Source organism: Takifugu flavidus, chromosome 5 (genome assembly GCF_003711565.1).
Source record: "Takifugu flavidus isolate HTHZ2018 chromosome 5, ASM371156v2, whole genome shotgun sequence".
Classification (NCBI taxonomy): domain Eukaryota; kingdom Metazoa; phylum Chordata; class Actinopteri; order Tetraodontiformes; family Tetraodontidae; genus Takifugu; species Takifugu flavidus.
Window position 1 is genome coordinate 5921914 of NC_079524.1, and position 10668 is coordinate 5932581.

A 10668-nucleotide genomic window follows, 5' to 3' on the forward strand; every position below is an offset into this window, starting at 1 on the left:
TCAATAAACAAGTTGAAATTGTAGAATTGATACTTCCGGGTTCTTCAGGCTGAACCAATCAGATGACGATCTATTATCGGCGAGGACCCCCTGCGATATATACCGAGCTGTGATTGGCTGTATCCACTGGGGGCGGGGCTTGTCGCTGCCATCTGAACCCGCCCCCTCCAGCCGTCTGTCCGAGCTCTGGAGGAGAGGAGGGCCGCTGTCTGAGAGCCGTCGCTTCGGGTAAGGTCGAGGGTGGAGAGCGGGCATCATGACGACCAGCATCAAGTACAAGAGCCGCATCCCGGTGAAAACAGGTGAGAATTCTGCCTTTGATTTCAGTCTGTCAGTGCGTCAACTAAAGCAGTGATCGCTTCATGTCTCTGTCCCGGGCGTCGCTCCGCCTTCCTGCACCTGCATCGCCTCTACATCCATCCTCTAATGGCCAATAGAGGACAGCGTGGAGGTAAGAAACAACCTCCGTCCTTGGCTTTTGCTTGGATTATACGTGCACATAAATGCGTTTGTTTTCCATAATTCTGCGTGAGCAGCGTCCTAGATTTTCGCGTATAGGTCCGTCAGTAACGGAGGTAGTTATCCGACCGCAGTCAGTGATGCCCAGACTGACAGGCGGAGGAAGAGGAGGGTGTAGGGTTTCATTTTTAGACACATATGTGGAGCAGAAGCGTCAAGGGGGGCTGCGCGCTCCTGAAACCAGCCCCCATCGGCCACCATCGGCTCCGTCCTCTCGCCAGCGATGGAGTTGTTGGCGATTATTGGTCAACGAGACCAACGCCGGGCTGACCCAATTGCCGACATTAGATCAAAACCCCACTTAAATTGCCCCTGTGATGAGGCTTCCGCCGCTATTGTTCCACCCAGAAGCGCAGCTGCCCCACGAGCATGCCGGGGAGGTCGCCTCCCTGGTGACCCGGCTGCCCCCCTCCTCCACCTGGCGCGGCCTCTGAAAGAAGCCCGGGTGCGTGTGTTGAGCGTGTCTGCCGTGATATAGCAAAGCAAACTCCCACCTTAATGAATTTCACCTGGACGTATGCAGCGGAATGACCTTTGACCTACATACAGATGGATCGGTGACATGATCAGTTTTGCTGATCACATGTGGAAGCTTTTCACTATATTTTAATGCTTGATCTGATCTTTGGGTAACTTTGGCTGTCCTTAGTGATGACTGGGACTGACCCCAACAACCCCCCCCCCCCCGAGACCCTGGTTGGGGATAATCTGCAGGTAACAGAGTGTAGATGTAGAGCTCGAGATGCACGAGGAGGAGGTTGATTCCTTTCTGTTCTATGAAAATCCCATTTGGAGCAAATCCAGTAGTTGTAATCACATGACACACCCCCCCCCACACACACACACACACGCATCACTCTCAGCTTTTTACACCCTGCACGTTCTTCACGCCTACGTTCTCTCTATCTGGCCCCGCTTCGCACTGTGAAGGAGGAGCTGGAAACCAAACCTGAGATCACCGCTGATAATCAATCCTAAATCAATATTTTCCTTCACTCCTCTCCGTGCCCTCCTCTCGAGCACTCCCTTCACTTATGCTGTCATACCGCGTTGCCAGGCGACCGCCTTCCTTTTTTAAGCAGTTTACATCACCGCTCGCATGCGAGGCAGCGGACATCACGTTCGTAGTGCTTCTTCATATGTGGGCGTGTGCGGAACACTCGTTTTGGATTTAGAAACTCAAAAACGCACGTTGTAGACATCTCTGCTGTGCAATGATGGCGGTCGAAAACAGTTTGCCAGCACTTTTCGACGCGTTTCTCTGGTTTTATTGTCAAAGTTCTACCTTAGTTTTTGCGAGCCATCGCTTCCTCTGTTTCAGTGTCTGAGACGGATGTGGGGTCAACATCCCATCTCAGCTCTTCGTCTCCCTCGCTCTCGCTACCACAGATGGCGGGACCCCAGCTGGCTCCCGTTCAGAGCCAGCTGCAGACCAGGAGCAGGCGTGTCCAGGGAGGGGGTTTACAGGGAGGGAGCTGGAGCCTGTCCCAGCTGCAGGCAGGGTACCAGCTCACTGGGGGGGGGGGGGGGGGTCAGGGGTCTCTTGTTGGTGTCCTGAATGTGTCTTGACATCATCCCTACAACCAGAACACCGTCCTTGTTTTGTCTGCACCGGGACTTGAACCAGGAACCCCCCCCCCCCCCCCTCCAGACTGAGCTACCGCTGCCTGCACATCATGAAGCACGACCGTACGTTCAGAGGTGTCCTGAGAGACAGGGAAGCTCCTGGCAGCTGTGGGTGTTTGCGGCTCTGCTTCATCAGGTTTTTCTTGAAGAGCGTTGCTGTGTGACAGGTGATGTCGTCCTTCGTGATCGGGTATTTGAAGAGTTTCAGCCTGCGGTGCGCTGGGATGCCGCCACCGTGCACGTGCTACCGTACCTGCAGGCTGGTGCAGACCAGCTAAAGCAGCTCCCCGCTGCTCCTCATTCCTCCACCCTGCATTCCGAGAATCTTGACCCAGATTGTGAGAATCTTTAGTCGGTCAGGGTGTGTTTGGGATTACAAATCCTCTGGAAACATGGATTTGGTGTCTAATCCAATGAAACGAAGGTTGCTGTTGTTCAGTTGGGCGATATGATTAATCTGAACCACAGCAGTCCCTCATGTCCACTGCTGCTTGAGCGATCACATGCTCTCAGATCTCAGAGTATGTGAGTCTCCATGGCACCAGGGAGGATGAAGAGAACCTCCACAACCATCACTTTTCTTTTCTCCCTTTCGCTGGTTGTCACACAGCAGTTTAGGCAAAGCTAGCGAGTGTAATGGTGCGAAAAATAGAGAGAGACAGTCTTTACTGCGTGTGCATGCTTCTGTGGCCACGCAGTTGACTGCTGGATCATTTTGACAGCGACTTCCTGTAAGGCCAAAGTATTTTACCTCAAAGTTCAGCTCTGGCTGTCCAAGCATCCGCACAGAGGAGCTACAGTGTTTGAGCAGAATATAAATATCCTATTCTATATTTCTTTTAACATTATCATCCAGCCGCTGATCAAAATGAAACTCTAAAGAACAAAGTAGTTAAGAATTATAATTAATTCAGGCCAACCATAAATTTAAACCATGTTCTGAGTTTTGAATGCTAATAATAATTTTGTGTAAAACCTGGATGAAATGTGCAAAATAAGCAATAAAAAAATCTGAATGACTTTATAATGACAGTCCTTGGTCTGAAATAGACCTGAGCAAAGATCATCCTGTGTGCAGATGTTTTGTAAGAACATCCGTTGGTGTTTGTGGGACTCTGCTTTCACTTTTGTCTGCAGAAAAACTAAACTTGTTCCACTGAGGTGGAGGTCAGGTGACTGATTCACCTTCAGAAACTCTGAAGTCTGCAATGAACAACAAAGGCTTTACTGTAACCACCTCTGGGTGTTACATTTTCCATCAGGCTAATGTGATTTTAAATCCCCCCAACAATGGGAAAATTTGTCATGAACCACCTAAATTATTCATTCAGATTTGAGTAAAGCCCAGGGAATAAATTAGCAATGATAACAGTATGAATGCAACAAATAAAATCTGTTAATTTGGTGTGGAAAGACAATATCTGATATCTGAAACAAGTGTTTCCGTATGTGGCAATTTGTTAACATCCTATTTTTGTTTCTAATTGCTAAGAAAAGTGAATTAAAAAGATTAGTCTGCAACAGGGAAACTGACAGCTGGCGACTGAGAAAGACTGAATGGGTGGGCGTAGTTGGAGTGGGGGTGGGGGGGGGTCGCATTATAATATCGCTCAAGACATCTGTTCTTTTTTTAAAACATCCCTCAGAGCCCATCCCCACATGTTCTGCTGTAATGGCACAAATGGTATTAACTCTGATCCCTCCCTACATCATAATCTGAGGTGAAGATTATTCATCCGTTCCCACAGAAAAGTGTGTCCCTGTTGCCCATGAAGTTGGATTATCTTTGTCTCCCCCCTGTGGCGAGTAGTGGAAGTGAAACACCTATACGCGTGTGACGTCACTCCCAGGCGTGTCTATTGAAATAAGGATTTACTTTTTTTTTTTTTTTAGCATAATTAAATGTACGAGCTGGACACACACCTACACACACAGACATGCACAAGTGCACACACACAGAACATCTGGAAGCAATTAAGTGCAACTTATACCATCGAACACGCAACTTTCAGACTGCACCAGTTTTAAGACCACTTTATTCTCCACCCACAGCAGTTTGCAACAATGACTGACATCTTTAATGATGACAAATTGATGTTAAACAAATTGATGTTAAACACACATCACACTATTGGCTGTCAAGCAAGGACATTCTCATAAATATGTATTTGTTTATGGCTGAAGTCAAGATATGCGTTCTTTAAACCTTTTTTGATGTCAAGCATTTTACCTTTTAAGTAAATGAAGGCATGCTGAGTTAAGATATGAACGTGTGGATGAACTAACCTGGACACACACGTACACACACTCATTTCTCTTCCTGAATGTTCAGACGGTACAGATCCGTCTGGCTCGGCAGGCCGGTACTTGCACTTTTTGTGTCTGGTCTGGATCTATTGTCATTCTGTGAGTTGCATCACAGCTGAACTCAAACAAGTTCTTCTCTTTTCTTTACTTTTATGATACATTCTGGATCCATCCCTTCCCTCCCCGGCTTCCCATGCGGGGTAACCGTCGCTTTTTCCCCTCCGTGCAGAGTTCTGTTTTTTGGCTGCCTCAGCTGGGGGAGGGAGTCCTGGCTGAATGAATGACTTTCTTATAGACATCCACTTCTGCCATCCCTTACTCGTTTCCTCCCTCAAATTGCTACCTCTCTTTCCCTCCCTCTCTCGATTTCCCTCCCTCTCTGTGAGAATTCCTTCATACCTGTCTGAACAGGGATTTGGATCGCTGTGAGGCAATAGACAAGAGAGAGAGGAAACAAATCAAAATAAGCAGTTTGGGTTAGGACACGCCATCAGGGCCGAGTTTATCAAGGCTTCAGTTTTTTTTTTACCCCCCCATTCCCCGCTGGGCTGTTTTGCAGAGTTGTGTGGAGCCTGTGGCTATTTCAGACTGTCGGCGTTGCAGTGGTTTGGGATGGATGCCATCATGCTGCAGGAAAAACTGGTGGAGCGGCTGCTGTGCCCACGAGTGAGAACAGCCCGGCAGAAGGTAAAACCAGGCTCGATTCTGGGGACGCATGAGACGAAACATCAGGAAAGTCTTTGAGACGTGAAGAGTCAGGGTCCAGAGGTTACTGCTGGTGGCTTTTACTGGGCTTCTGCTGTGATGGTCTCACCCCCCTGCGGGTATTTATTTTGTTTTATTCCTGAATGGGAGTTTTAGAGCTGTGGTGCTCCCTGTGGGGAACCTTCGGAAGTTCCTTTAACAAGTTATGACAGCTTATCAGGACGCCGGCTGTGTGCTCGGCTGGGGAGGCTGCAGACTGTAAAAAGGGCTTTACAGTATTACTGAATGAGTCCTCTGTCTATGTGTGTGTGTGTGTGTGTGTTGTGTGCTCTTCAAATGTGCATGTTGTAGCTCGGATTGAAGGACGAGGGTGACGTCTCCGAGGCTGCACAGAGAGATCAGTGTCTCCTCGTGAAGGTCGTCGTGGAAATCTTCCCTACAGAGTTTGAAAGAGAGAAAAACTGCACATGTTTTTCCGTCATTTTTTATCACACTGAAAGGCTCCAGACGTGTTTTTCCTTCAACATTAAAGCATGTGGCAATAAGAAAGCCCCCCTCAGCCCACAGGGTAATTATAGGTCCAGGTCTGGTTCAGCCCATAAGTGCTGACATCACACTGATGATTACCAAACCAGCTCTTCGATCATTTTTGATCCTTCTATAAATTCTCCTCTGATGCACTAATACTAACTCTCTCTTGGTTTTTCTTCCGTTTTCTCCCGTCTGGTGCCCCAGGAAAAACAATACGTGGGTTTCGCAACTCTGCCCAAACAGGTCCACAGGAAGTCGGTGAAGAAAGGCTTCGACTTCACACTGATGGTGGCAGGTCAGCGGAACACACTCAGCTCTCCCTGCATTAAGATACGAGGCCCAATTAAGCTGCTGCGTCACCTCTTTAAGCTACAATAGTGCAGACGAGGTTTCACTTCTCATGTATTCTGATCAAATGTGTGTGTGTGTGTGTGTGTGTGTGTGTGTTTCAGGAGAATCAGGTATGGGTAAATCCACCCTGATCAACAGCCTGTTCCTTACAGATCTCTACAAAGACAGAAAGTTACTGAATGCTGAAGGTGAGTCTTCACTTCTTATCAGCACAACTCATTCAAAGAACCGGTACCGGTACCTTCCAGCCCGTATCAAGCCAATATAATGAAACGGATCTTTCCTCGGCCTGCTGCTGATCACAGAGCGCATAAACCAAACAGTGGAGATCATCAAACACACTGTCGACATCGAAGAGAAGGGAGTGAAGCTCAAGCTGACCATCGTGGACACGCCGGGGTTTGGGGACGCCGTCAACAACAACGAGTGGTGAGCTGCAAGACTGCTCCTCCGCCTGACCGCAGCTCAGCACATCTCAGACTGTGTGTGTGTGTGTGTGTGTGTGTGTGTCTGTGTCTGTGTGTGTGTCCCAGCTGGAAACCCATCACAGATTACATCGATCAGCAGTTTGAGCAGTACTTTAGGGACGAGAGCGGGTTGAACAGAAAGAACATCCAGGACAACCGAGTCCACTGCTGCCTCTATTTTATCCCACCGTTTGGACATGGGTAACCCAACCTACACACACACACACACACACACACGCACACACGCACACACACACACACACACACCTGAATGTGTCCTGAACATGTCTGGAGGACTTTCCTGTCCCCCACTCGGGGATTCTTTCCACAGTTTGCGCCCAGTGGACGTTGAATTCATGAAAGCGCTGCATGAAAAAGTGAACATCATCCCTCTCATCGCCAAAGCCGACTGTCTCACACCTAATGAGATCAAAAAGCTGAAGGACAGAGTGAGTCCGACTTCCGTCACAGCAAATTCAGCTCGCCGCTCTGCCTGCCACTTCCTAACGGGCTCGTGTGTCATTGTGTCTGTGTACGTGTGCGTGTGTGTTCAGATACAAGAAGAAATAGACAAGTTTGGGATCAAAGTCTACCAGTTCCCAGAATGTGACTCTGATGAGGATGAAGAGTTTAAGCAGCTCGATAAAGAGCTGAAGGTGGGTGTGTGCACTCAGACTTAACCTCTGCCTCTTTTCTCTGTTCAACAGAGGATTTTCTTTCAGTAGAAGTGAAGGACACGTCGTGTTTTAATGTCACCCATGCTTGAAAAATGCAACACTTAGCCTGAGATCATAGTTTTGAACTTCATTCCCCCCCCAACCTGTGAGCAGGAGTGCACCCCCTTTGCTGTGATTGGCAGCAACACAGTGGTGGAGGCCCGAGGACAGAGAGTGAGAGGGAGACTGTACCCCTGGGGAATCGTCGAAGGTACCGTCCCGTCTCCCTTTGTTCCTAATGGATGAGTTGGACTTGATCGTTCGAAATGTGATCAGTGACTTTGTATATCTGGTGTTAGTGGAGAACCAGTCGCACTGTGACTTTGTCAAGCTGAGGAACATGCTGATCCGCTCACACATGCACGACCTTAAAGACGTGACCTGTGATGTCCATTATGAGAACTACAGAGCGCAGTGCATCCAGGAGATGACCAGGTACCTGCGAAGGGAGAGAAAGGCTCCTCCCTCCTGGGTTTTACCTGCTTCACCTTTTCTCCCCTATTTCGTCCTTTTCAGTAAACTGGCTCAGGACAACCGTATGGACAGTCCCGTCCCCATCCTGCCCCTCTCGACTCCCGATGTGGAGACGGAGAAACTTATCAGAATGAAAGACGAAGAGGTAAGAAGCACCTATTTTAGTAGTTACCACCAGGGGGCACTCATGTGCACACATAATTGAATTATCTGGTATATAACTGTAATCGTTGGCAGTTCAGCCGTGATTTTTGTTTTTATTTTTAAAATGAAACCCGATCAAAGTTTGGCCGCACATGAGCACTGATATGTGGAACTTTTCCTCCCTGTCTGCAGCTGAAGAGGATGCAGGAGATGCTGAATAAGATGCAGCAGCAGATGCACAAAGACCAGTGACGTCTCTCCCAACAGAGCTGAGCTGCAGCGCCACCTGCTGTTTTTTAATCCCCTAAAATACGGCGAGCCCCTAAAATGTCGGACTTGGATGTTGTGTTAGTTGCAACTCTGGCTATATTTTTATCCTCAGTTTGGTGCTTTGACTAGTGTATCTGCCCGGAAGGTTGGTTGTCAGGGGTAACCTTGCTCCCAAATCGTTTTGAGCCCTTTGCTGTGGTTGAACAGTCCTAACATATATACTATAAATGCATAATATAAATTCCAACTCAGTGTATCTAATTTATAAATACAGTGTTGAATATTTGGAATATTTTGTCAGGGTATGAACGTTGTGTGCTGCAAGATGTTTTGTAAAAAATAAACAACAACTAGGTTTTTGCTGTTTAAATGTTAACTTTTTTTTATAGATATATATATATTTGCTTGTGTGTTTGGGTGTGTAAAGGTATGTATTTTGTTTTCTCTGATTACATATCAGCAAGCATACATGCAGGAAAATCCCCCGTCAGCTGTTGCTAACTGCGTTTTTCCTCCCGTTCGTTTGTCCTCTGATCTACAGAAACCACCCAAGTCCAAATATCCTCTCACAGCATTTTTACATGTGCGGGCTGAGCTGAATATGCACTTATTGCCAGTGGCTAACTGTGAACGGAATGCCTTTGACATAATGAGGAGGTTGGTGCTGTACTCCTGTGTACGAGCGCACAGCTCTCAGATCTGCTTAACAGTGTGGGCCTATTTTTACTGCTTTATAGCCAACGCCCTGTGCTTGTATTAAACTGCATCAAGAACTAAAGTATGCCTCATTTTTCACTATCAGTATAGTGTGTGTGTGTGTGTGTGTGTGTGTGTGACCAATGCCCAGAGGATGAGAGCTCATTCTGTGCCCCAGTGATAAAGGTGAGATAATTAAAGTCTTGCTGGTCATCTCTGTGATGCCAGGCTCCGTCCGTCTGGAGCTCACCACGCTGCTTCCTCCCTCACGTCCAGCTGTCAGAGTCCACATGTTAGAGAAAGAGCTGCTGCCGGAAGGTTATCTGAGAATTTGTGTCTATCTCCAGTGGGTTTCTACATAGACGGTGAGTTTTTCAAAAAGGAATGTCAGAATTTTGAAGTGAGAAAAATAAAATTAATGCTCAATTATTAGGACATTAATGTGCTGCTGGTGACTAGACTGACACTGACTAGAGGGAGGAGATGAAAAATAATATATTACCTCACACACAGAGGAAGTTACTGACAATTACTAACTACACTAACTATACACACACTATAGTGTTCCTACAAGAACACATGCACATTCACTTATCTAGCAGAGGTGTCAGAGAGAGTTTCCCTGCACAGCCACTTGGGGGACCCCATCGCGTGCGCGGCCCCGTGCGTGTGTGCGTGTGTCTGTTATTTTTGACAGTCGTCTTATCAAAGTCTTCCAGCTTACAGTAACACCACAGAGTGACAGTAAGAAGCAGTCCTGAGCTGGAAAAAGTTGCACTGAAGGTACGTAACTTTTATTGCACTTAAAACCAGATACTAAAATTATTCCAACTGATTTTATTATTTAGTTTTTAACATTTCCCTTACAGAATTTTTGTTCTAGCACATTCATCTGTTAATACATATTAGTGGTTTTACTTTTAAATGACTCCTGAAATTAGAAATATACTTGAAAAGTTCCTATTTTCTATAGCACATTATCTTTATTTATGTTTCTGGACTAAATTTATTTTGTTAGGTTTTTACTATTGCGGAGAAAGTCATCCAGTCATCCATGAGGCGACTTTTGCTCCTGTGTCTGCTCCTCATGTTCGGGGGTCAAAGGTCATCAGCATGCCCTCAGCTTTGTTCCTGTCTAGGCAGCCAGGTGAACTGTACCAGCAGGTCCCTTACCTCAACCTCACTGCCCACCAGTTTCCCTTCAGGGACCACTAAGCTCCTTCTTCACAAGAACCTGCTGACCAGCCTCCCAAACGGGATCCTGGATGATCTTACGTCGCTCCACTTTGTCTCTCTTCAAGACAACCCCTGGATTTGTGACTGTGGCATCCTCTATCTACGTGCATGGCTGCTTCGGCAGCCTGCCGCACTTAAGGCACACTGGGGGGTCAGCTGCCATTCTCCTCCCAGTCTAAGAGGACGGCAGGTGGCTTATTTAACAGAGGAGGAGGTCTTGAAGTCCTGTCATTACTGGTACTGTAACCTGGCTCTGATATCTCAGGTGTGTCTGTTTGCGTTTGTGGTGATACAGGCAGCTCTACTAATCGCCCTGCTTGTCTTCCTGAGAAAATTTGAAAGGCTGTCAAAGGAAGCTCGGAGAACAAGAGCAGAGAGCTTTCTACCAGGGGAGGATCTTCAGCAGAACTAATGTATATGATAGAATATGATAGCATCAATAGAATCTCACCAGGATCTCATTCAAATGATGAAAATAACTTGATATCAAAGGTTGTTGTTCAATGTGTATTTAACATTTTCATGTTAACATTTTAATGAATCATTCTTCTACATGGAACTTTTCTGTGTATAAAGTTCATCACCATCAATAGTAAAATAAAAAACATTAAAACAACATAACGTGG

The 10668-nt window shown here is 46.8% G+C and overlaps 2 protein-coding genes across 4 annotated transcripts; both read left to right on the forward strand.

The window, feature by feature from the left end:
* The first annotated feature begins 157 nt into the window (after positions 1 to 157).
* On the forward strand, positions 158 to 8888 carry septin5a (septin 5a). 3 transcript variants are annotated; one of them, XM_057033476.1, is made up of 11 exons: positions 158 to 302; positions 438 to 451; positions 5893 to 5983; positions 6141 to 6227; positions 6345 to 6468; positions 6573 to 6707; positions 6838 to 6955; positions 7061 to 7162; positions 7337 to 7433; positions 7522 to 7841; positions 8033 to 8888. In XM_057033476.1, the coding sequence occupies exons 1-11, from the start codon at positions 257 to 259 to the stop codon at positions 8090 to 8092; spliced, it is 1194 nt and encodes a 397-aa protein (XP_056889456.1). In that variant the 5' UTR covers positions 158 to 256; the 3' UTR covers positions 8093 to 8888. The 3 variants fall into 3 exon arrangements, with proteins under 3 accessions (XP_056889456.1, XP_056889455.1, XP_056889457.1); XM_057033477.1 differs by lacking the exons at positions 158 to 302; positions 438 to 451 and adding an exon at positions 3796 to 5139 and having other exon boundaries at positions 7522 to 7657; positions 7739 to 7841; XM_057033475.1 differs by lacking the exons at positions 158 to 302; positions 438 to 451 and adding an exon at positions 3778 to 5139.
* A 968-nt stretch (positions 8889 to 9856) lies between these two features.
* Positions 9857 to 10663, forward strand: gp1bb (glycoprotein Ib platelet subunit beta). Its single transcript, XM_057033491.1, has one exon. It carries the CDS (start codon positions 9861 to 9863, stop codon positions 10452 to 10454), a length of 594 nt encoding a protein of 197 aa, XP_056889471.1. The 5' UTR covers positions 9857 to 9860; the 3' UTR covers positions 10455 to 10663.
* Positions 10664 to 10668: the final 5 nt, after the last annotated feature.